Genomic DNA, 26,873 nt, shown 5'->3' with positions numbered 1-26,873 from the left:
CTGTTAATGACACAATACCATTTATTTAAATATTTTTGGATGTTTTCTACATCTTCAAATATATTGATTTCAATTACAACACAGAATACAGAGTGTACAGCACTCACTTTATAATTATTTTTGATTACAAATATTTGCACTGTAAAAAAAATAAACTGTATTTTTCAATTCACCTAATACAAGTACTGTAGTGCAATCTCTTTATCACGAAAGTTGAACTTACAAATGTAGAATTATGTACAAAAACCCCTGCATTCAATAAAACAATGTCAAACTTTAGTGCATTTGGCATGTAAATATCTGGACTTCTAGGCTCTAAAGATTCATATGTCCCTTCATGCTTCAACCACCATTCCAGGGGACATGCATCCATGCTGATGATGGGTTCTGCTTGATAACAATCCAAAGCAGTGTGGACTGACGCATGTTCATTTTCATAATCTGAGTCAGATGCCACCAGCAGAAGACTGATTTTCTTTTTTGATTATTTGGGTTCTGTAGTTTCTGCATAAGAGCGTGGCTCTTTTAAGACTTCTGAAAGCATGCTCAACACCTCATCCCTCTCAGATTTTGGAAGGCACTTCAGATTCTTAAATCTTGGGTCGAGTGCTGTAGCTTTATCTTTAGAAACTTCACATTGGTATCTTCTTTGCATTTTGTCAAATTTGCAGCGAAAGTTTTCTTAAAATGAACAACATGTGCTGGGTCATCATCCGAGACTGCTATAACATGAAATATATGGCAGAATGCAGGTAAAACAGAGCAGGACACACGCAATTCCCCCCCAAGGAGTTCAGGTACAAATTTAATTAACACATTATTTTTTTAACCAGAGTCTTCAGCATGGAAGCATGTCCTCTGGAATAATGGCCGAAACATGTGAGGCATATGAATCTTGAGCTCATCTGGCACATAAATCTCTTGCGATGTCAGCTACAACAGTGCCATGCGAACGCCTGTTCAGGTGACATTGTAATTAAGAAGTGGGCAGCATTATCTCCTGTATATGTAAAGAAACGTGTTTCTCTTAGCAATTGCCTGAACAAGAAGTAGGACTGAGTGGAACTGTAGGCTCTAAAGTTTTACACTGTTTTGTTTTTGAGTGCAGTTAACCTACATTTTAAATTGCACTTTCATGATAAAGAGATTGCACTACAGTACTTGCATGAGGTGAACTGAAAAATACTATTTCATTTTGTTCATCATTTTTACAGTGCAAATATTTGTAATAAAAAATATAAAGTGAGCACTACAACACAGAATACAAAGTGAAATCAATTTATTTGAAAATGTAGAAAAACATCCAAAATATTTAATAAATTTCAATTGTAATTAATTTTTTGAGTTAATCATGAGTTAACTACGATTAATCGACAGCCCTACTTTTTATATTAAACTAGATGCAATTATCACCACCACCACAAAAGGCATAACAGATTTTATTGGTAAAATAAAAGTATTATTTAAAAGAAAATAATTCATATTCTAAAGACAAGAGATAAAACATAATACATTAAAATACAATTAATGAGTTAGAAATTAGATGGTTTTGTTATGGAATATTCATTTCCCTATGTTTATTAGGAATGTTTATCTTGACAGTGCAAGATTTATTATATCCATAAATATTCATTTCCTTGCTTTTAAAGGCTTGAGTTTTATAAATGATGTCTTAGGTAGCTACATTTGTGACATCACAACCTTAACTTTTTTTTAGTTTTGGAATGCAACTATCAGTTACAGACTGAGCCCTCACAATCTGAACTACTTTTCAAGCCATTGGAAATGTTTGCAAAAATGAAAAATCCTTTATAAAGTCAGTTTAAAAACATCTAATAAATACTACAAACCTGTCTGTGTTTGCTTCAGCTGCAATTTCAAATCTTCAACCTGTACATTTAGCTTTCTGATAGTAGTTTCATAGTCTAACAGCTGGATCTTTAATTGTGCACAACGTTCAACCTGAAACAGATTTTGAAAAAAAAAAAAAATTGTCATACAAATGTGAACAAGTACTGAAGATGAGAAAAGGTATCTCAACCCATGAAGGCGTCTTTCTCTCAATGCTTTTCATAGATTCCAATGCCAGAAGAGACCACTGTGATCAAGTCCGACCTCCTGTATACCACAGGCCATAGAACATCTTCAAAAAAATTCCTAGAGCATTTTTTAGAACAACATCCAAACTTGATTTAAAATTTTTCAATGATGGAGAATCCACTACAACCCTTAGTAAATTGTTCCAAAGATTAATCACCCTTCATTGTCAAAAATGCATGTCTTATTTCCAGTCTGAAGTTGTCTAGCTTCAACTTCTAGCAACTGAATCATCTTATACCTTTCTCTAATAGACTGAAGAGCCCATTATTAAATATTTGTTCCCTCGGTATATAGTTATAGACTATAATCAAGTCAGTCCTTAACCATCTCTTTGTTAAGCTAAATAGATTGTGCTCTTTGAGTCTATTACTATAAGGCATGATTTCTAACCCTTTAATCATTCTCAAGGCTCTTCTCTGAACCCTCTCCAATTTATCAACACCCTTCTTGAAGTGTGGGCACCAGAACTGGACACAGTATTCCAGCAGTGGTCATACCAGTGCCAAATACCCTCTCTACTCCTACTCAATTCCCCTGTTTATGCATCCCAGGATCACACTGTCTCTTTTGGCCACAGCATTACACTGGGAGTTCATGTTCAGCTGATTATATTCAGCTGAGTTACTGCTTCCCACGATAAAGTCTCCCATTCTGTAAGTATGGCCTACAGTCCAGTGTTGCTAAAACACGGGCACTTCCTAAGAAGTATCAGGTACTGCATATGTATATGAACACATTCCAAAAGATTAGCACAGGTACGTCCTGATTAGCACAAGGTAAGAAGGTTTGACAGAAGTGATGAATAGGGATGTGTTGCCCGAGACATCTGGAGCAAGGTACAAGAGGAGGTAACAAATAGATATGTAGCGAAGCGAAGACTCACCGGTGTGGCACCACCTGCTGGTATTCTGGGAATTAGCTCTTTTCCAGCCTCAGAGTGACCTCTGCTGGCCGGTGTCTTGCCTGCCTCAGGCCCAGTGTCCTTCCCAGACCCTGGTACTCCTTATCTCAGGGTTCTGCCCCAGCAGTATCCTCTTACTCCGGGTCTCCCCTCCCAGGGGAACCCGCAACTCTCTACGCCCACCTTACCTCAGTGGCTACTGCCAGTAGTCATCTAGTCCCCTCTCTGCCTCACTGGGGCAGACTGCAGTCTGTAATGGCCATTCATCATTGTCAAGGGGTTAGGACCTGCTGCCTTTGCCTATCCTTGAGCTGCCCTTCTGCAGCCCCAGTACCTTTTCATAGGCCTTCATCAAGGCCTGCAGCCTGGGCGTTTACCAGGCTGGAGCTTCCCAGCTCCCTTTGCCCTTCCCCAGCACCGCTCTGCTTCAGGTATCTTGCTCTCAGGCAGCTAGCGCTTCTCACTCCAAGGCTACAGTGAAACTCCTCCAGCTCCTGGCCCCCAGCCCTCTTACAAGAGCCAGATGGGCCCTGATTGAGCTGGCCACAGCTGTGGCTGCTTCCCCCAGCTGTTCTCACTCCTCTTATTTCAGGAGCAGGGTAACCACCCCACTACAAGATGGTATGAACAAGGTAAGGTGGTACATATGTTGTTTGTCTCAGTCTATAAATGTTGGTGTAACTCATCATAACCCTTTGTGTGGCCGAGGGGACAGCAAAAATTCCTGCTGCTGACTGAACTGCCCCTTGCAACTTGGCACTCATGTGTTAGTCTACCCGTAATCACTGAGCCAGGGCACTAGTACTGTGCCTGGAAGGCAATAAATCTGGCTGAGTGCCTTTGCCACCTAACCATGCCTGTGGCTTCTCTTTATGAGTAGGGCCCTACCAAATTCCCGGCCATGAAAAACATGTCACAGATCACGAAATCTGGTCTCCCCACCATGAAATCTGGTCTTTTTGTGTGCTTTGACCCTATACTATATAGATTTCACAGGGGAGACCAGCATTTTTCAAATTGGGGGTCCTGACCCAAAAGCGAGTTGCGGGGGGGTCACAAGGTTATTTTGGGGGGGGTTGCAGTATGGCCACCCTTACTTCTGTGCTGCATTCAGATCTGGGCATCTGGAGAGCGGTGTCTCTTAGCCGGGCACCAAGCTCTGAAGACAGTGCCCCACCAGCAGCAGCACAGAAGTAAAGGTGGCAATACCATCCCATGCCACCTTATTTCGGCTGCCCAGCTCTGAAGGCAGCCGTGCAGAAGAGTGGTGGCTGCAGACTGAGAGCCCAGCTCTGCAGGCAGCAGCACAGAAGTAAGGGTGGCAATGCCATACCATGCCATCCTCACTTCTGCGCTGCTGGCGGCAGTTCTGCCTTCAGAGCTGGGCTCTCGGCCAACAGCCACCACCTTCCAGCTGCCCAGCTCTGAAGACAGTGATGCCGCCATTAGCAACGCAGAAGTAAGGGTAGAAGTACTGCAACTCCCCAAACAATAACCTTGCGACCCACCCCCCACAAGTCCTTTATGGGTCAGGACCCCTACAATTATAACACCATGAAATTTCAGATTTAAATATCTGAAATCATGAAATTTACATTTAAGAGCCTATGATCGTGAAATTGACCAAAATGAACAAAGAATTTGGTAGGGCCCTATTTATGGGTAACATAGAGGTCTGCTGAATTAGCAGGCTGCACTATCTGCTAGTGCTGATAACATTGGAGCTCCAAGAACAGAAGCACTAAGCAGCTGCAACAGCTTAGCAGCCTGAACAGCGTTACCACAGCAACAACGTTCCAGCTTTCAACACTTAACAACACTGCAAACTTTACCAGTGATGATTTTCATAGAATCATAGAATATCAGGGTTGGAAGGGACCTCAGGAGGTCATCTAGTCCAACCCCCTGCTCAAAAGCAGGACTAATCCCCAATTAAATCATCCCAGCCAGGGCTTTGCCAAGCCTGACCTTAAAAACTTCTAAGGAAGGAGATTCTACCACCTCCCTAGGTAACGCATTCCAGTGTTTCACCACCCTCCTAGTGAAAAAGTTTTTCCTAATATCCAACCTAAACCTCCCCCACTGCAACTTGAGACCATTACTCCTTGTCCTGTCCTCTTCCACCACTGAGAATAGTCTAGAACCATCCTCTTTGGAACCCCCTTTCAGGTAGTTGAAAGCAGCTATCAAATCCCCCCTCATTCTTCTCTTCTGCAGACTAAACAATCCCAGTTCCCTCAGCCTCTCCTCATAACTCATGTGTTCCAGACCCCTAATCATTTTTCAGAGTAAAAGCCGTGTTAGTCTGTATTCGCGAAAAGAAAAGGAGTACTTGTGGCACCCCAGAGACCAACCAATCTATTTGAGCATGAGCTTGAGCTGTAGCTCACGAAAGCTCATGCTCAAATAAATTGGCTAGTCTCCAAGGTGCCACAAGTACTCCTTTTCTTTTCTCTAATCATTTTTGTTGCCCTTCGCTGGACTCTCTCCAATTTTTCCACATCCTTCTTGTAGTGTGGGGCCCAAAACTGGACACAGTACTCCAGATGAGGCCTCACCAATGTCGAATAGAGGGGGACGATCACGTCCCTCGATCTGCTCGCTATGCCCCTACTTATACATCCCAAAATGCCATTGGCCTTCTTGGCAACAAGGGCACACTGCTGGCTCATATCCAGCTTCTCGTCCACTGTCACCCCTAGGTCCTTTTCCGCAGAACTGCTGTCGAGCCATTCGGTCCCTAGTCTGTAGCTGTGCATTGGATTCTTCTGTCCTAAGTGCAGGACCCTGCACTTATCCTTATTGAACCTCATCAGATTTCTTTTGGCCCAATCCTCCAATTTGTCTAGGTCCTTCTGTATCCTATCCCTGCCCTCCAGCGTATCTATCACTCCTCCCAGTTTAGTATCATCCGCAAATTTGCTGAGAGTGCAATCCACACCATCCTCCAGATCATTTATGAAGATATTGAACAAAACCGGAGACTCAGGAACTGCTGAGGGATGGCACCTGCCTGAGCCCTGGGAAGGCAGAGACGGTGCCAGCCCTAGACTGTGTGGGGAGGGAGGCTAGGGTGACCCCATATTTGGGGCTTTGTTTTCTTCCAGGTCACTGTAAAAATGTTAAATAGCACAGGACCCAAGAACCGATCTCTGTGGGACCCGAGTGGAAACACACCTGCTTGATAACGACTACCCATTTATAATCACATTTTGAGGCCTATTAGTTAGCCAGTTTTTAATCCATTTAATCAGTTCCATGTTAAATGGAGTAAATATTTAGTTCTAGTTTTTTAATCAAAACGTCATGTGGTACAAAGTCAAACACCTTACAGAAGTCTAAGGTCAACACTATTATATTTATCTACCAAATCTGTAACCTCATCAAAAAAAGATATCAAGTTAGTTTAACAGGATTTATTTTCCATAAACCCACACTGATCTGCATTAACTACATAACCCTACTTTAATTCTTTATTAATCGAGTCCCTTCTCAGACACTGCATTATCTGGCCCAGCTGGGATCAATGTTAGACTGACAGGCCTATAAATATCCAGGTCACCCCGTTTACCCTTTCTAAATATTGGCATTACATTAGCTATCTTCCAGTCTTCTGGGACTTCCCCAGTGCTCTAAGACTTATTGAAAAATCAACATTAACTGTCCAAAAAAGAAAAGGAGGACTTGTGGCACCTTAGAGACTAACCAATTTATTTGAGCATAAGCTTTCGTGAGCTACAGCTCACTTCATCGGATGCATACTGTGGAAAATACAGACCATGAAAAAATGGGTGTTTACCACTACAAAAGGTTTTCTCTCTCCCCACCCCACTCTCCAGCAGGAAAACCTTTTGTAGTGGTAAACACCCATTTTTTCATGGTTTGTATGTATAAGAACATCTTCTGTATTTTCCACAGTATGCATCCGATGAAGTGAGCTGTAGCTCATGAAAGCTTATGCTCAAATAAATTGGTTAGTCTCTAAGGTGCCACAAGTCCTCCTTTTCTTTTTGCGAATACAGACTAACACGGCTGTCACTCTGAAACCTGTCATTAACAGTCCAGCAAGCTTTTTTAAAACTCTGGACCTACTGATTTAAAAATTTCTGACTTTAATAGCTTTGGTTTAACACCTTCCAGAGATACCAGTGGAATGAACAAGTGTTAGCATCACCATATAAGATTATACCCCAGTTTTAACCCCAACCGGAGCAGAAATATTTATTGAACACTTATGCCTTTTTTAGATTATTATTGATAACTATACCATTTCCATCTAGTTACAAACCAATACCACTGTCAGGATTCTTTTTGTTCTTAATATATTTAAAAACCTCCATTTTATTGTCCTTAACTCTGTGAGCCACAGATTTCTCCTTGTGTCCCTTGGTTTCCCTTAATAATTTTATACAATTCCTAACTTCTGAATTATATTCATTACTATCAACTTCCCCTTTCTTCCATTTGTTTTACACACACACTTTTTACAGCTGCCCTCAATTCACCTCTAAACCAGTTCAGAGTTTTAACTAATATGGCCTTCTTCCTCTATTGTGGGTTTTGGCCCATCTACTAAAGGTGTTCTTAAATGATTCCCAACTATCATTCACATTTTTCTCACAAAAATCTTCCTCCCAGCTGATCTGGCTCATAACTGTTTTCAGCTTTGTGAAAGTGGCCCTATTATAGCACCACATGTATATACTACTGGTCTGGACTTTACTCTGTTTGTATATTATTAATATGATCAAATCATGATCACGTGTACCTAAGCCACAACTAATTTTTCATTCTGTGACCGGTTTCTCTTTATCCGTTAGGATAAGGGTTAATAAAGAATTCCTGTGTTGGCTGCAACATTTTTCCATTTCTACCAGCACAGATACATTAATTTTGATGAAAATGAGCAAGTGCTTCCAGGTCCAGCCAAATTTGTATTTTTTTTTTCAGTTTCATCAGCAGTATTGACCTATAGTAAACAAGTACTGAAAAATCTTAGGTTTAACACAGGTTTGTTTGGTTAATTTTTTAAAAATTGTATTTATTTATTTTTAAGAAAAAATTGAATTAAAGCACTCCAATACCTCCTGCAATGGGGACAGGTGTAAGTGTTTAGAAAATGACAGAAAAAAAATCTTATACTATTAAGATGAAAAGAGAAGAATTTACCTCACTTTGCAGTTGCTTTTCCAGAAGTTGTTTATGGGTTTCAAACTCATCCTGTTCCAGCTTTTTAGCATGTTCAACTCTCCTCAATTCTGCCTGACAGGCTATATGTTCAGCTGATGGCTGAGTTAACTCTTTCACATAAAAGAACAATATCAGGAGATATTTTATAAGATACTTAAAAATGAACATTCACTATTTATAACCAACTCCTGGAAACTTAAAACTGAAATATTTTTCCTGACTACAATAGGTCTTAAATAGTAAAACTTAATTTATATACACTTTTTGGGGTATCTGTTTTTTCTAGAGACTGAACTTTGTGTGCCTCCCTCTGAGCAGTTATGAGCTAGGCAGGAAGTTTTCTACTCTGCAAGTTATTTACCTGAATCAACTTGTTCCTGTCTTATCTGAACCTGAATGTACTGCTCATCTGTGGTCTTCAGACACAACAACATGTTTTAGAAATGCAGATGCGCATTACAAGACAATAGATTATTATTCTACAGAGATCAGGTCTATCAAAATAGTCATTTGCAGAAGCCTTTGTCCTCTACTAACAACAATAAATAATGCTGTGGTTGAAAAAAAATGGTGTTTTGGGAGATGAAAGGAAAGAGAGGGTATTATCAACAATTAGTATTTTTGTATTTTAGTATCACCTGAATGCAGAGTTCCATTGTGCAAACAATGAGAGACTTCCATAAAAGTGCTTACAATGTAAATTTGACAAGACAATGATCATTATCCCCATTTTACAGATGGGGAAAGGAGACAAAGAGATTACATGACTTGACTGAGATCACGCAGGAAGTCAGTGGCAGACCTGGGAATTAAACCCAGGTTTACTAATTCCTAGTCCAGTGCTGTAACCACAAGACCAGCTTTTGGAAAGTGAAACATAAAAAAATCTACTATAATTAAGGACTTGAGGTCCTCTGAGGAGAAATGGATGAAGAAAATAGAATTGACATGCTTTTACCACTGTCCCATGAAGTGTCCAGGGACACTAATAAAAAAATCATCACCCAATACTTGTGATACTAGGAACTCTGGAAAAAACAAAGATAAATGAAAAGACAAAACAGGGATAAGCAGGAGCAAAACCAAGTATTATAACAGTTTTTTAAAGCAGAGTGTTAATTTCATTTTACATATATTCTTAAATTTAGTAGTCTCTTAACAGTCATGAAATAAAGTGGAATAAAATAAAATAAAGGTTTAATGGAAACCTTCTGCAAAATGAGGAAAGGAAAGTTATAAAATATGTTAAACACTAACTGTCTCGGAAATGCAGGTTTTCATTGCGAGTCTCCTCCAGTTGTTGTCTAAGTAGTTTATTTTGCACCTGAAGCTCCAGTTTCTCTTCCTTTAACAAGGGATAGTCCGCAATCTCTTTCAATTTTTCTGTCAACAACTGATTCTGTTTGTTTACCAATAGCACCTGCGACTTTACGGAATCCAGCTCCAGCTAAAAAACATGTCACACAGACTTCTTAAGGTGTTTCTCAAGAATATACTTTGTACCATATATTATTCCTGAAAAGGTAACACAAAACAGTTCAAATGTACTAATCAAACAATGTAGTCTCCAAATTCAGGCTCACAATTACCTCGAGCTCTTTTGCATGTGATACAACTTGTTTGAGTTCTTCCTTCTTTGAATTAACAGCAATGGTCTCTTCACGCAACAGCATAGCCTTCTCTGTAAGGATCATAAACAGTTTCTGTAGGTTAATGTGTATCTCACACCAAAAACTACATAAAAAGAATATTAAGGTTGCAAAGTCAAACACTCAAAAGTGAAGAAAAGCCAGAATTAAGGTTGCCAGAGCAACCTTAATTTGACAAGGTTTGTGCATATGCATGATACAGTCTTTAATTACATGATTATATATTATTTTTTCCAAAGCACTAGCTTAGAAGTCTAAAGATAATGCTCTCTTTCTCCAACTTCAATTAAATACACTATATTTGTTTACAAATACTGCTTTGTTGCCTCTTATTACAAACTACAAGATAAACAATGGCTGTTGAGTATCTCTGAAAGAGATTAGTTACCTTTATTCTTTTTCTCATCTTCAGTAACCCTAGTGGTTCTGGTTATATATTCTTCCTTCAACTCGAGTTGATATCTGGGGGGGGGGGAAAAGTTACTAAACACCACAGCAAAAGAATTCTGAATGTCCCCAGACTCAGCTTTAACTACCTATCAAACTGTCTATATGCTAATTACAGTGGAACTTCTTCAAGGTCCTGACCTGCGAATGCTGAGTGCCTTCAAGTCCCACTGAAATCAATGGAAGCTGTGGGTGCTCAACACTTCATAGGATCAGGTCCTAATTAAACTGTAAGTATTTTGAAGCAGTTATCCTATCTTCCTGCATCTTTGTACAATGTCCAGGTCACTGAGGTCCTAATCGTGACTGCAGTACTAGAGTATACAAATAAATAAATCCTCACTTTTCTGGTCACTCACTTTATGATTTCCAGACAAAAAAGAGCAGTTTATCCCCAGTGCTCAGCAAAGATTAATGGTACTGAACACAGTCAATATTCACATTAAGTCTTCATTATTTTTCAAATATTTTAAAACATATATATTATAATTGAAACTATACAATTGTCAAAAATGTGATTTTATAATCCAAATTGAATTATTGACAAGTCTCCCAACTTTTTATATCCAAAGTCAACCATTTTCTGTAACAGAAATTCATTAATCTGAGTTCCATTAACTGTATGTGTCTATTTTTTCTTTTGTTTGGATTTATAATGATTCTTTCCCTCTAAGTTTTGTAATACATAATAATAGCTTTTATACTTTAATTTTTGTATGCCACATTTTAATTGTCAGACAGGATCCTAGAGCTATTGATAGATAGCTAAATACATTTTATAATAAGCAGATACAGACTAAGATCCTCAGGACAGAGATTGTGTTTTCCTGTGTGTTTGTACAGTGCTTAAAATATTTTGGACACTACTGTAACATAAATAACACTCTCCATTAAAATAGTCCCTGATAAGATCTGAAAGAGCTCTACAAACATTAACAAATGAAGCCACTAAACCCTATTTGTGAGGTAGGTGCTCCGTTTAGCATTTAGTTACTTTAGTATTAAATAGTAATTTACTAGATAAGTAAAACAAGGCACAGGGAGATGACATGTTTGCCTAAGGTTGGTCACTTAGTGGCATCCATCTAACTGCCCTCTGTTCCTAAGCCACTCTGTTTCAGGTGACACTTCATTCTCACTGAAATCAATTGCCTTATACCTCTCCTCTACAATTTGAATAAATCCATGTTAAAAGAGGCAGTGCTTGCACTATTCATTATTAGGTAATAGGTCCTGGCTGAGCTTGTGGATAACCAGGTGTTTAGCTGGTGAGTGGATTTCCTCCCCCTGCCTAAAGGGCTAATTCATTTCATTCTGTGGGAATGAGCATATCATGTCCTGGGAGCACTTTCTTGCAACAGAACAATCAGCAGGCCTCAGATGATCACTGCTTATATCACAGAGAGAGAGAGTACAAAAGAATCTCAAGTTAGGTGCCATCATTTTCTACTGTCAAACAGCTGATGCCATACACATCTCACTCAGATGCCTGTCCTGGCTGCTGGCCACCAAACATGAAAACTGCAAGGAAAATACACAGACAAATGACATAGGGCCTCTTCCTCCATTGTCCATGTAAATCAAACTGTGACCATCGCCCAGCAAAGAAGGGAGGAACAGAGAACATTGCTTATCCTACCCAGTCTGTGCAGCGCATCAAACCCTGCAGCTTTTATCCAGGAGAACACTCAATCACTTCCAATTCTTCAGCCCCAATGACTACAGACAGAAATGAAGTTTTGGGAGGCGGTGGTCAAGATTAATATTTTTTTAGAAGTGAAGGTCGAGATGTTATTTTGGAGGTACAAGTGGATTTATTTTTGGGTACTGCTGAATTTGGAGGAGGAGAAAATTTTGTGAAGAGATATCGATTTTGCGGTGAGGAAAAATGGATGATTTTGGAGCTAGGCAAGATGAATTTGTGGGGGACAAAGATGGGTCTTGCTGGGAAGAGGAGGACTTTTTTGAAGGGAAAAAGAAGCTAGTTTACAAAGAACTTTTTAAGAACAGGGTTTTCTTTGATTGTTTTCAGGGAGTTGGGAGCCAGCAGAAAGGTATGGCCTATGACATGTACCAGTCTGCACCAAACAGCTGGTATTTCAAAAAATAATTCTCAGGGTAAGAAAATCCCTTTACATTTCCTTTTTAAAAAGCGTCTCATCCCGCCCCTTCAGCAAGTAACCCTTGAAAATCCCTTAATACTGGCTTCATACACCTTGCCTCCTTTCAGTTCTTCAAATTACTCAATATTTCAGCACTGGTCAAAAGAGATCACCAATGATACTCTGCATCTGCCTATCCAGCAGCCCTACAGATTCAGGTCACTTTTTCTTCACAGATAGGGAGACTGAAAGTGTGAACTGTTAAAACTCTATAGCCCTATGGACAGAAGAACATCATTACATATAGTGAGTTTTTTCTACCTGTTAGAAGGCATAATTGTTTTAACTCTTTTGGTTATGAAATGTATTCACCACATCTTATAAGATAAGTAAGTCACAAACTGATTAAAATAAAAATGCTAAGTGTTATATATTCAAGTCTTGCTTTTTTACAGTTCTCATTGGTAATTCCCATGGCATTTTTAGCATTCTATTCTCATGTGAAATATATATTCTCTATTAGAGACAAAAGAACAAATTACTTCAGGAGTTCATTCCTAAGCTTTTGGTCGTAAGTCTCCTCAATGTTCTTCACAGCTATCTCCCGACGTCGAAGTGCATCATCAACAGCTTTATTTTTTTCTTCTTGAAGTTTCTGAGCCCTGACATAATGAGAAATATACTGACACTGAGCAATTATATTTATGACATGCCAGAGTTTTCAAAAAGTTTTTTTTAATCACACAACATTTATGAAAGTCAAAAGTGTGATGGGTTAGCTTGGGGCAATTTAAAATTCTGATCAGATCTATCATTATCATTCGCTAAGAAAAATGAAAAGTGACACATACTAAGCTGTACTGTTAAAGAGACAGACTGATCAACTGTGTAAACAACCAGATTTGCAACTGCTGAAAACTGAAAGTATTACAGTACGGATGTTGTTTAGTTCTTCCATTTTAGAAAGGGTGCTCAGCTTGCCACTCTGTCAGCACCCTCTGCTGGCTAGACAAGAAAGTAACTTATGTTAGTGGGGAAATAGCTTTCTTCTTTCTTGCCTACAAAAAACACAAGATGCTAACAGATTAGAAAATGTTGGAAAGCAGGCAAGAATTAGTTTTAGGGTTTTTTAATTACAGAAGAAACACACATCTTTTATTAAATGTGCACTCACAATACGTATCATGGCAAAACCAACATTACAAATGTAAATTTGTCACTACAGTTGCCTTGCTCGTGCTGGGATTACATACTGCTTTTTAAGTTAATGACTTCAGAGAGACTGAGGAACTGGACTTCTGCTTTGAAGTAGTGCCACGCTCTTTTGCTGAGAACAAAATAGGCCTCTTAGCACAGGATGCCCCTACTGCTAGATGCAGCTGCATATTACTCAAAATGTAGCATATCATATTTAGAGATAAATAAAACAAATTTCAATTTCATAAAAATTGCAACGTCTTGAGACATGCTTTCTACAAACAAAGCAACACCAGAGGTAAATGCATGACCTAAAGTGACTCACAGTTCAAAACCTTCAATTCTTTGCTTTAGTTCTGCCTCTCTGGTTCTTATCATTTCAATATCTTTCAGCAGACTTTGTCTTTGTGTATAAACCTCCTTTGCTTCAATCTACAACAGAAAATATTACTTCTATTCATTTTATTTTTACACAAAAAACTGAGATTTAAATTAAAATAATTTCCAGTAAATTCAGAGAGAGTGGCAACAGCAGCAAGACATAACAAGACGTCAATAGTATAAAAATTAGAAACATAAATGTTACAGACCTCGTTCCAGGAACTGGTTTGATCCTGACAAATATTATTTGCATAGCTTGCTAGTAACAACTGATTTGCACTAACCGGGGGCTAAGTCACTTCCTTTACGGATGCCCCCCGACTTACGCAATCGTTCCATTCCGGAAAGCCTTCCGTAAGTCAAATTGTGCATAAGTCGGAAATGTATACTCGTACGTTATGCAAAATTTTCCGCAACTCAAAAATCCTATCTCTGGCTTATGGAACTTTTTTAGTAAGTGCGAATTTGTGGCGTAGATGTGACATCTGGTATTGCCATTATGGTCGAAATTCGGGTCTTGCATAACCCAGGGAGCATCTGGTATTCTACTTTATTTAGGGTTAACACACTTGAAAGTTATTACTTGCTATCAAGTAATGTATCTTTTAGAACGCTGCACAGATTCAAAAGTCATAAAACAAAAAGAAAGATTTATTTATAACACAGAATTACCACACACAAATACAAACTTTAGAACATACCAAAACTGCAAGAGAAAAAGCAGTAAAAGTAGGTAAAAGCAGTTTTGTCCCTATCTTAACTAGATTAACAAAAAAGAATTAAAGAGACAAGGTGCTTGAGGTAATATCTTTTATTAGACCAACTTCTGTTCTTGAGCAAGAGAAGCTTTCAAGCTTACACAAAGCATTTGTACAATAGAAGATATTACCTCACCCACCTTGTCTCGCTCATATGTTGGGACCAACACCGCTACAACACTGCATACAAAATATATATATATAAGAAACTTTAAAAAACCTGATAAATGTACAGTTAACAGAGAAAATGCACTCTGTATTCTTGCTTTAAAACTAAACTTTCTTCAAAATACTGGTTCCATTAGCAGCTGCCTCCAATTCTACATTCTAGACTATCCAAACCAAACAATACCTTCTAAAAGAATCTTCCCTATGACCATAATGGCAATACCAGAGGTCACATCTACAGCCCAGTTCTTACTAATAAAAAAAACTCTCTGTAATTCTTAGCTTTAAAAAGAAACAAAACATGTGCCTCTGCAGAAAGGCTAAGAGCATGAAGACTGAATGACCTCTTTATCCCAAAGGTGGTCCTATCAAATTTGCAATTCAGGTGCATTGTACAAGTGTGGAAAAGCTGGAACAGCCACTGTCTCCTGTTCCTGTGTTTTGGATAACTAGAGAAATTTGATCTCCGGTGCTTTTCCTGAGATTACATTCTTCTACTAAAAAGATCTACGTGATCTTTTATCTGCAATACAAAACCACTTAGCACAGCAGAGCTGCTGGTCTCTTTGCTCGGACAACCCAGCAAGTAAATGAAGTGTGTACTTGGTCTCAAAGATCAAAAACTGACAATAGCACCCAGCATCCACAATGGTTCACTTGACAAATCTTCTGATCCAGACCTTTTTTAATAACTGAATTAATTTCATGTTCATGAAAGTCGGAGTAATAGCATAAGGTAGGCAGATTTCATAAAAGTTTCTAAGGACATGACTATGAAGGAAATCAAGTTGTCACAGGGTGAGAGGCAAAGTTTTGTCATGGACCAGAAAAACAAAATACAGAAAAGAGGAATAAAATAGCTAATTTTCAGCATCGCAGGAGGTCAAAAGCAAAGTGCTCAAAAATCCATATTAGGATTGGTAAAAAGAAAAGGAGTACTTGTGGCACCTTAGAGACTAACCAATTTATTTGAGCATAAGCTTTCGTGAGCTACAGCTCACTTCATCGGATGCATACTGTGGAAAGTAAAGTATATCTAAAATATAAGCTATTACCAGCAGGAGAGTGGCATGGGGGGAGAGAAAACCTTTTGTAGTGGTAAACACCCATTTTTTCATGCTTTGTGTGTGTAAAAAGATCTTCTATACTTTCCACAGCATGCATCCAATGAAGTGAGCTGTAGCTCACGAAAGCTTATGCTCAAATAAATTGGTTAGTCTCTAAGGTGCCACAAGTCCTCCTTTTCTTTTTGCGAATACAGACAAACACGGCTGTTACTCTGAAACCTGTCATTAGGACTGGTGTTACTCAATATAAAAATTAAAGTTCTGGAAAGAGAGGGAAACAGTAAGGTGGCAAAAATCTGTAGATGACACAAAATTATTTTGTTTAGTAAAGAATAGAGCAGATCCAAGACAGCAACATGGTGGCAGGCAAAATTCCTTGTAATCAAGAGAAAAGTAATAAACATTGGGAAGAACAATCTGGACCACACATACACATTTTTGGATACTAAATTAACAGTGGATTAAATTACCATGCTGTAAAAAGATCTCGAAGTCATGGACTCACACATCTGATCAATGCATGACAGTGGTCAAAAATGCAAACAGCACCTTGGGTTATATTAAAAAGGATAGCAAATACCGAATAGATAATAATGTAATTATATACATGGATGGTATGTCCACACCATGAATATTGTGTTCCATTTTATTTATATTTTTTTTATTTCAACTTCTAAAAAGAAAACTACAATAAGAAAATCATAACAACCATAATAAACAGAAAAGAAAAACCTACAAAGCAGCCATCTAGGACTGCCATTAAAAATATCCTCAATACTCTGAAAGGAGAATAGGGATTCATACATATAACGATATCTATATTACATTTACTCTTCTTCTGCAGCACCGCGGCTACTCCAATCTATTTACATATTTATACCATACTCATCACCATGATCACTGAGAACCTGAAATCACTAAACATACCAATCTGCGTGGTGCTTTCCTGATGTGGGATTAAAAGAGAACTATTGAACTCTTTTTCACTTAGGACCCAGTGGGATCTGAATGTAGTTCCTTCAAAGATCAAAGCGCAATTTCATTAACTAACTGAACCACTTAGCACTGGATCCAATTATTATTTTTAAACATTACCTCCTGTTGTTTTTGAAGTCTTTCAATAGCATTCTTTTCACGAGCAATCAGAGCCTCTGACTTGGCTTGGTTTGTCCTTTCAAACTCTCGACGCAAATCAGAAACTTCTTTCTGGCATCGTGCTTTCTCTTCCATTCGAATCTTTGCTATTTCAACCTCTTTGAAATGTTGTAACTGTTACATGTAAGAAAAGAACAAAGTAAATATCCCTCACTTGATCACAAAAAAGATAAACAAAATCCTCTCTTTTAGGTTAAATTTGACGTTCAGACATATGCACTTACTTGCAAATAGCTTGTTTACACTGTTGATCATTGTAGCATACTGAATTCCCTTTGAGAAACTATACAGAAATGTCTAATTAAATGTGTTAATCTTTTGAGTCAATGTATGTAAACTTCTCTGTGATAAAAGTACCTTTGAAGCATATATGACTGAAAGGTCTTCCATATTTACACCTTCCATCTAGGATCTCAAAGCAGATTACAAATATAGATAATATCACCTTTAGGCGTAAGTAAGCTAGATATAGGGCATTGCACTAAAGGAGTTTCCACTGCTCTCTGTGCTTAAATTGTGTCTTTTTTTTTTTACTCACTCCAGTACATACAGCAGGGGAACAGAGCAAGAGATCAGGTAAGGCAGCTAATTAAATGTCCCACTCTCCAACCTGACGCTCTGTGACTGGCAAATAAAGAATGCCACATTCCCTAATTCTTCTTCTGACTGGGTCTCCATTCTCGCCCCATTCCCAAAGAGTGTACATATATGAGTGGGAGGGAAAGAAAATAAATGGGATTGCAAGGATGCATAAGAGAAAGTCAGAGAGAAAATGGATGAGAGAATGCAAGTGAGGCAGAGAATGAATGGGAGTACTAAATGAAAGAGAATAGGGAAAATGTGAAAACAGTGAGAAGACAGAAGTTAGATAGGAAAAAAGCATAGCCCGGGACCTCTGATTAGGGAATTAGGGCCTATGCACACACAAACTTGTACTGAGTTAGTTAAACCATGTGCAACCCCAAGTGTGGAGACACTTAAAATTGTTTATAGATGGCTTATATGGATTTAATTTACACCTTAAGACACTAAGGAATCAATTTAAACTAAATTGCTATAAGCCATTTCTAAACTGATTTATGATTGTCCACAAAAAGGGTTGCACCAATTTAACTAAACCAGTGCAAAGGTTTCTACACAAAAACTTGCCGAAGCCTTTAGTGACAGTAAGATCATGTTTATATTGGGGAATTATACACAAAAAATCCCCACTAGTGCTACCACTAATTCAGCTGATGTAAACAAGGCACCAGGAAGTTCGGATATATTTACCCCCCTAAAGAAAGATGATACAAGAGGTTTGCTTATATTGTATCCCCATGTCTAAGAGCAGCTCTCAAGGATCTGTTGTAGACGTGTTGTCCAAAGGGATTTTTTGTTAAACTTGAGGTAATTATATTCAGTTGTTTTGGGTTATAACATAAAAAACAAAATGCTCTATTATTTATTGTGACTGCCTTTTTATTTCTCCATGACATTAAGATATGGCTGAACTTTGAAAGTTGATACTTTGCATACGGTATTTCGGGAAAGAAGTGACTTTATAAAGGAAAGGGGGAAGCTAAATTCTGACTAAAAGTCTGAGCATGTTCAATGGGCACAAATTTTTAGCACAACCAAATGAAGTCCCAGTCCTTTTGTGATATTTCAGAGAGGATCTTATGTTAACACAACATCAGTGTTGCAACATTAACTTGACCATGCTGCACACGTAATATTTTCCATTTCTGTTTTTCTTGTTAAACGTATACCATAATATCTACAGTATAGTAATTGTTTCCAAATCAATATTGTAGTAAGAAGCTTAACTTTTCCTAATACTTGAATTATTTATTTTATGTGACATTTTTTGCATGTAATTTTCTTGTTTTTAAGAAAAAGATTGCTTTATGTGTTTAATAAAGATTGCATTTCGGTCCCAATTATGCTTTGAAGCTTGAACTTCAGTGAGGTTCATAGCGATGGAGAATGGTGAATTACCTCTTATTGCTGTTATTGTTTAGATGATATAAATTCAGTTTATTTTTAAGACAATCTTAAAATTTGCAAAATATTGCAGAATGCAGACAAAAATTGCAAAAGATCCTAAAATCATGAGATCCACAATATTTTTCACATTTTATGATTTTTCTATTCTCCATGTAAAGGCAATGCTGTTTTGGAGGCTTTTACTATGTAGTTTGGTGAGATATTTTCAAAAACAATGAGGAGTCCGGTGGCACCTTAAAGACTAACAGATTTATTTGGGCATAAGCTTTCGTGGGTAAAAAAATCCACTTCTTCAGATGCATGAAGTTTGAATGAACTGGACTTTGAATGAAAAAACATGTTTAAAAAAGATAAGAAATGCTGACATTAAAGAATCATCACATTTTCCATAACTCATACTTCCCTTTCTAATAGATTAAGGGTAGCACAGAACAACATATACTGACTTATAACACTGAAATATAAAAAGAAGACTTGTTAATAGTAAGATTAAGAGCTTTGATAATTATAAATCTTTCAAAAATGTAGTTATGTATAATGAATGACTGTAGATAAGGTAACACTTAGGCCAAGGCTTTGGTGGCATAAGTGTGGTTTTGCCAATTCTTCTTTTACACAAAATTGCTAATCTGCTTAACATGTTATTGCTAACAGAACAAAGGTAACACATGGTGTTGGAAGTAGTAAGTAAAAGACACACAAACATGTAATAACTAAATTAACCCTTTTCTTGGGAAGACCCAGGGCAGGGTGACACAAAAACAGAAACTGCAAAACCAGCAGGGAAAAATGCAGAAGTTGGGTAACTGAATCTTGCGCATGTGTAACGTACGGGTTACTTAAAATGTAAAAGGTTGATGTGCTGATGTAAAAGCTGACTGGATAAATATTAAGTAATCTATAATGTAGAACTGTATAAAAGACCTACAGGTCCATGTTTACTAACTGGAGAAACACCAGACCAGAAACTGAAAAATAGGACTGAAGAACCAGAAAAAGGGATCAGAGAAACGACAACTATCATGGAAGATGGCCCAGAATGTGGTTACCAATTCTGTTTCTCTGTTATTTGTCCGATACATATGTATGGCCGGATACTATACATGACAACAATTCTGTCTGAAATTGTATAAATAAAGGCAAAAATTGACTCAGCTTAAACCGGGTGGATTTATGACTCAGTTTCCCAACTTTTACCCCCAACAGAGAACATGAGGTTTTTGCATATATAATAGATTGGCATGACTCATTTCTGATTCAAATTATTAGAAGCATTACAAATTTGCAAAATAAAATGAACACATCCCCAATCCCTCATTTCCATGACCACTGATTTCTAGGTTATACCTTTTCAGACATTTCTGTTTGAAGCTGGTCCTCTATTTCTTTTCGATATTCAATGAGTTTCACTTCTAAAGACTCAAATTTCTGATGCAGGGGATAAATGTCTGCAAACTGTTCATCAATCAGCTGAAGTTTCTCAACTATATAAAGAATAATGCAATGTACCATCACATAGAAATATTACATTTAGTAACACTGTTGCTCCTACCTAAGATTTTAGGGCTCCCTGTAGGTTTTAACTACCCATGCCTAGTTTCTACTGAAAAGCTACCAAGGAAGCTGTGAAAAGAAATGGTCACTTAAGACATGAAAACGTGGTTGGAAACAAGCCACCTACGTACTTCACAATATGGCACGTGGTCCAACTAATTGTTTATGTGCAAAAAGTTGGAGGTAATATTTAAATTACCAGGATAACTGATTCGGATTGTAGCCAACCTCTCTCACTGTTCTCCCAAGTGTGCCCGAGGGGAACTGGGCAAGAGGAGATAAAGGAGCCTGAAACCAAATGGCACCTTCCTGCCCCACAACTGCTGCATATTACCCCCTCAGATGGAATCTCATCAGCTACTGAGGCAAACATGAACCTCTGATTTCAAACAACAGGTGCCTGTAAATTATATTGTATAACTAACTTCAACAACAATCCACTCCAATGAACAAATCTACTAGACGGTTTTTAGAAATGGAATTACCAGTATGTCCAATTTTTGTCTTATGCTATGATTTCTGGCACTAGAAACAATTAATAAATTATATTATAATTAGAACTGGGCAAAAACAATTTGCCTGTCCAACAAAAATTTTCAAGATCTCAAAAAATGTTCTTGTTCTGCCTCAGGGCAAAACTTTAGAGATCTTTAGATTTTTTCCATGAAGAAACAAGAGAAAGATATACATACATCAGAATAGAAAATGGCCCAGTGGTTAGGGTACTCACATGGGACGTCAGAGATGTAGGGATTCACATCCCAAGGGAGTGCCCTTACTACTGAGCTATTGACTATTCTGTGGTGGGTCTCTCATTTTCACCAGATGTTCCATCCTGGATCTCAGGAAAGTTTCCTTAAAAAAAATGATACATTCCTGCAAAAAGTTTCATTTTCAATTAACTGATATTTTCCACCTGCTCCCGCTCCCCGTCACAAAAAAAAAAACAACCACACACACACATACACACACAAAATTTATAACTCCCAAACAACTCTAATTATAAATTTCCATAAACTAAAAATTATTTAGGCATATGCTCTTTGAGGCCTATAATATTAAAAATAATACATCTAGGGTGGATGGATGGATCTGAATACATAACGTATTTGAACTGAAGACCCAAATCACAGCAAAACTTTTGTTTTACACTTTCCTGGGCTTATTTTAGAATACCAGAGAGGGATGCAATCTAGTGTCTATTATTACTTCAGGCATGGGCAAGTGCTGAATGGATACAGTATTGAGCTATCTGAGGAAAATAGTTTATGAAAGCTCTATTTACCAAGAGATTCTCTATAAGGAGGTATTGAGCTTGTCTGAGTTTCTGTGTTGCGACTTTCCTTACATAGGTGATGCTCTGTCAGCTCCATTAACATCTGTATAAGAAAACCTTAGAGATACAGTATGTTAGTTACTTTTCTCTTCCACAACAAACTGAAATTTGAAGGCAGAGACAACTCTTTTACAAGACAAAGAAAAAACTAAATGGTGAGAGGATGAAATTATTTCCAAAGAACACAAGAAATCATTCAATAAAATCAGTGTAAAACTTCTAAAAAGAGTATATTAATAGCAAGCATGCTCGAGTCTCCCACAATCAGCATACCTTGACCATTTCCGTTACCTTTACCACCAAACTCATTGAGGGAACAAATTACCATCACCACCAATACCTGAAATCAACAAGAACTGCAGGTGTTTGGTGCTTCTGAAAATCAAGCCACTTTTGTTTAGGTGCCTAAATACAGAGTTAGAAGCCTAACTTTTGGGACCAGGTGTGAAAATTGTGCCCTATATGAGCCAGAGGCAAATTAAATGAAAGTTTATCTTGGTGCAGGCCTAAGCTGCCCAGCAGGCAATCAAGGGCCATGCAAATCGGGAGAGGTGCCCCTTCCCCCGGTCCGGTCCAGCCCTGCCGGAGCTATTGCGGCCAGGGAGAGGCAACCCTCCCCCAGCCCAGCCCAGCCGAGCCCAGCCCAGTCCAGCCTGAGCTGCCACGGCTGCGGAAAGGCACCTCTTACCTGGCCCTAAGCTGCTGTGGCGAGAGAGGGCTGGGGGGAGTCCTCTCTCCCAGCCACAGACACGGGGCAGCCTGCACCCCAAAGCCCTCATTCCCGGCCCCAGCCCAGAGCCTCCATCCTCAGCCGAAGCCCTCATCCCCCTGTACCCCAAGCCTCTGCTCCAGCTCGGAGCCCCCTCTCACACTCCAAACCTGTTGGCCCCACCCCCACCCACATCACCTCTACATTGGTGCACAAAATTCATTAAGCACATGGATGTAAAAAACTATAGGGAACCCTAGTGCTGGCCCGTACACTGTACAGGAATGCAATTGAGTAGAACATAATGCAGAACATCTGAATTCCCCAGCATTAGAATATAAAATATTACGGTCTTTGGAAGTTTTACATTTATCAGGATTTAAAGGTTTTAATTTTTTTTAATTTATAATACAGGAATTTTTAATTTTTTTGGAGTAGAGGTTTAGCATTTCATACATGCCACAAATTGGGAAAACCCCAAAAGAAGCATAAGAGTCACTAACCTAAATAATCACAAATTACTTTTAAGAATCAAACATTTAATCAAATGTATTCAATATCTAAATAGAGTTTCTATTACCCATATGATATTATAAACTAAGCTATCAAGGAAAAGGGGAAATATTAGGGGAAGTGGATGACTCATTATATGCCTAGTATGTAAATATGTAATACCTTTTTTGTTCTCTTTTTGAGCTCCTGAAGTCTGTATGAAGAAAAAGATAAGATTATTATTCTGTGTACTCAATCATAAATTATAATTGAAGGAAGAGTTACAGAATCAAAATTATTACCAATGATTTGTAAAGACTGGATTTTGGATGGATCCTAATTAGCTGCAGAAGATCTTGCATAGTAAACACCTTTTTAAAAAAGAAGGCAAAAAAATCAAAATTTTAAGAACATTACAAGCAATTAACCTGTTTTTCTCTGTTGCGGTAAAGAGATCCACCTTGGATTTGCTACACTTGAGACAGATTTGATCCACCACTTTATCACACAAAGACCAATTGTAGGACAGAGCTAATCCTGCCTTGCTTCTATATGTGAGCTAAGTGGCAGTCAGGGATATCTCTTGGGAGAATGCCCAATTTCACAGCTCAAGAGCATTCCAATGAAGGAAGAAAGACTGTCTCATCAGGCTTGTCGATGTAAAAGACTATATCCCAATTATCCGTTCGAATCAAGGCTACCTTTTAGAATATAAAGTTGCAGAACACTCACCATCTCTAGAACACTTATAGTGTCAATGAAGACACTACAGACCAAGTATCCTGAGTGTGGAACCCCTTTATCTGGGCACTCAACAGCTATAATTTGTACTAGAAGTTTCAAACTAATACGGAACTCACAAGCCTTGAAACTACTCGGTGAACCCTTGGCTCCTCCTTTACACAGAGGATTTTAAAAATTATATTGGAAGGATCAGTTAACGATTGCAAAGTCCTACATGAATATCATCTCTCACATTCCTTGCATAATAAATTACAGAGCTCACCTTCTCCTTTTCCAATCCACTTTCTGGATAGAAAACAGAAAGTGAATATTCATAGCCACAACTACGCAGGTGATCTGCCACCAGGCTATTGGAAGCTCCAATTAACAATGAACTGCCTTCACTGGACACTGGTTGTGGCTGAAGTTCTCCACTTAAAATTGGATGCATCAGTTCATGGATTAGCTGGTTTCGGAGCTGCGTCTGGTAAAAACAGAAATTCAACAACAGAAAGAGAAAACACTGGAATTTTTTGCTTTCCTGAAGCCATACAGATTCAGTATATGTAAAGAAACAAAAAGAATGGTGTCTAGATCCTGCTACTGTCTCGGGGCACATCTACACTACAAGCATTATAGCGGCACAACTGCTGTACTACAGCTATGCTGCTGTAGTGTAGGCAATCACTACAGCAACAGATGTGGTTTTTTCATCACTATAGTAAATCCATCCCCTCAAGGGGCAGCAGCTAGGTTGATGAAAGAATTCTTCCATCTATCTAGTTACATCTACAGTGGGGGTTAGGTTGACCTAATTAAAGAGCACAGGGCATGAAATTTTTCATAGCCCTGAGAAATGTAGCGAGGTCAACCTAAGTTTTAGGTGTAAACTAGGCCTGACTGCAGCATATTCAGTTACAGCTTATTTAAAAAATTCACTAGTCCACTAAATGACAGGCCAAGAAGTTGCTGAGGAGAAGAGGGAAAAGGGTACAGAGTGGTCTAGCCACCACTAATCCTTTTGCAGATAGGGGCGGAGGAGGGGGGAGGAAACTAGGGTGCCGTGCAACTAGACCATCTAGTTCTTTCTCACAGAGACAGGTAAATGTAGTAAAGATTATATTAATGCAGAAATGTTTGAGACTAGGAAAGATAGATGGCACAAGGTACAAAAGAGAAGTAGATGACTGAGAGAAAGAAATTGTGGAGAGAAGGAAAAAGAAACAGAAAATACAGGGAAAGTGAAAACTCAAGGGAAGGAAAGAGACAAGGAAACAACAGACACAAAACAACGTAGGGAAAAATACACTGGGACTGAAAAGATCTGGGTTCTGCTCCCTGCTTCCTCTGTGACCACTGGTCAAAATACCTAATCTCATCATGCTTCAGTTGCCTCTCCATTACATGGGAATAATATTTCCTTTCTCCTCCATCCCTTATCTGGTTATCTATTTAAAGTCCATGCCCTCTGGGGCAGGTGCTGTTTACTGTGTGTATGTACAGTGCTTAGTGCAATGGAACCCTGATGTCATCTGGGGCCACTAGGCACTACAATTATTACTGTGACTTATTACAGGGGAGAAAAAGTAGCTGGAGTGTTTGAAGCCCTTGCTACATCGGAAGCATTGCCACCAGCAGTCAGGCTTTGCTAGGAACAGGTCCAATTTAGACGCCATTTTGGCTCTCCTTTTGTTGTTGGAGACACATCGCAAATTCAAGAAGCCTCTGTACATGGCATATGTCGATCTTAAGGCTGCATTTGATTCAGTTGACCGAGTCCAACTATGGAAGGCCTTAAAGGACACAGATGTCCCAAACACTCTACAGGACTTGATTAGCGAGCTGCATAATGGAACCACGGCCCGTGTACATCTCGGGAATCTGACGTCTGCACCTTTTAAATCAGTATCTGGTGTCAGCTAGGTCTGTGTCTTGGCCCCTGAACTCTTCTGTCAGGCAATGGATTTCGTAATGCAGCATTCTAACAGATCCATAGGCATTAAGATTGGTAATCTCTCGTGCTCAGACCTTGACTATGCGGATGATGTTCTAGTACAGAGCCCCGACAGGTTTTGCGAGGCACTCCAGCAAATGGAGGAGTCGTCGACTAAGGGTGGCCTCCATGTTTCGTGGTCAAAGACAAAGCTGCAAAATCTAGGATCAAGTCCATCAGTGACTCCAATCTCTTTCAATAATGAAACTGTTGAAGCAGTTTCCAGCTTTTGCTATTTGGGTTCTATACTCACCAGTTCCTCCAACTCTCACACAGAGGTTCTCCACTGGATTGGCATCGCAGCATTTGCCGTGGGTCGTTTACAACAAATATGGAATCAACATAATCTTGGCATGATGATCAAGTTCAGGATCTATCCTCTCTGTACTGCTGTATGGTTGCGAAACATGGACACTATGCCACCCGAACTGGGCAAAGCTGGAGGCTTTCCACCCAAAATTCCAACGTCATATATTGGATATAAAGTGGAATGACTTCATTTGTAATGCAGATGTTTACAGTCACTCCCCGCAGGGCCAGACTACTGGGGCCACTGTCCACCGACAGCATCTTATGCTTTTTGGACGTGTTGCGAGAATGCCACAAGACGTTCTGGCAAATGCTGTTCTCCTGGTGACTTGTAACAGCCGGGATAAACTTCCACCAACTGAGGGGTGGAGGCGGCCCAGACGAAGACACCATATTATATGGGTGCATCACGTCTGTTCCAATGTTGGACTCTCGGCCCTTCAAGCCCCTTGTGGCTGCACAAGAACGGATCAAATGGCAATTATGGCGAACCATTCGGCTATGCGTTCAAGAAGCAGAAGAGAAAAAGTAGCATGAAATCAGGAAGAAAGATTATAAAAGGGAGAAATAAGTTAAATTTTAAAAATTAAATATTTTATAATTAAATACTCTATATTATAAAGAGTAGACAACTATTTTGTCCTTAAAAGAGC

The 26,873-nt window shown here is 38.8% G+C and overlaps 1 protein-coding gene across 12 annotated transcripts in view; it reads right to left on the bottom strand.

Annotated features, from left to right (window-relative positions):
* OFD1 (OFD1 centriole and centriolar satellite protein) overlaps positions 1–26,873 on the bottom strand; it is a 66,212-nt gene that overhangs the window by 37,993 nt on the left and 1,346 nt on the right. For 6 of the 12 annotated variants that reach the window (XM_073355016.2, XM_073355065.2, XM_073355056.2 and 3 more), the window contains exons 2-14: positions 24,202–26,719; positions 23,498–23,566; positions 23,379–23,409; positions 21,944–22,051; positions 20,452–20,588; positions 17,056–17,229; positions 13,912–14,018; positions 12,932–13,051; positions 10,229–10,302; positions 9,781–9,872; positions 9,449–9,638; positions 8,171–8,301; positions 1,851–1,962 (exon numbers count right to left, since the gene is read on the bottom strand). In XM_073355016.2, coding sequence (XP_073211117.2) covers positions 1,851–1,962; positions 8,171–8,301; positions 9,449–9,638; positions 9,781–9,872; positions 10,229–10,302; positions 12,932–13,051; positions 13,912–14,018; positions 17,056–17,229; positions 20,452–20,588; positions 21,944–22,051; positions 23,379–23,409; positions 23,498–23,566; positions 24,202–24,537 — 1,681 coding nt within the window. In that variant the 5' untranslated portion in view covers positions 24,538–26,719. Of the gene's footprint in view, positions 1–1,850; positions 1,963–8,170; positions 8,302–9,448; positions 9,639–9,780; positions 9,873–10,228; positions 10,303–12,931; positions 13,052–13,911; positions 14,019–17,055; positions 17,230–20,451; positions 20,589–21,388; positions 21,535–21,943; positions 22,776–23,378; positions 23,410–23,497; positions 23,567–24,201; positions 26,720–26,873 lie in introns of those variants that run through there. The other 6 variants (XM_073355046.2, XM_073355102.2, XM_073355026.2 and 3 more) reach the window with 4 other exon arrangements.

The sequence above is a fragment of the Lepidochelys kempii genome, chromosome 1 (assembly GCF_965140285.1).
Source record: "Lepidochelys kempii isolate rLepKem1 chromosome 1, rLepKem1.hap1, whole genome shotgun sequence".
NCBI classification, from domain to species: domain Eukaryota; kingdom Metazoa; phylum Chordata; order Testudines; family Cheloniidae; genus Lepidochelys; species Lepidochelys kempii.
Note: the sequence above shows the minus strand (reverse complement) of the source record. Positions and strands in the feature narration are given on the sequence as shown.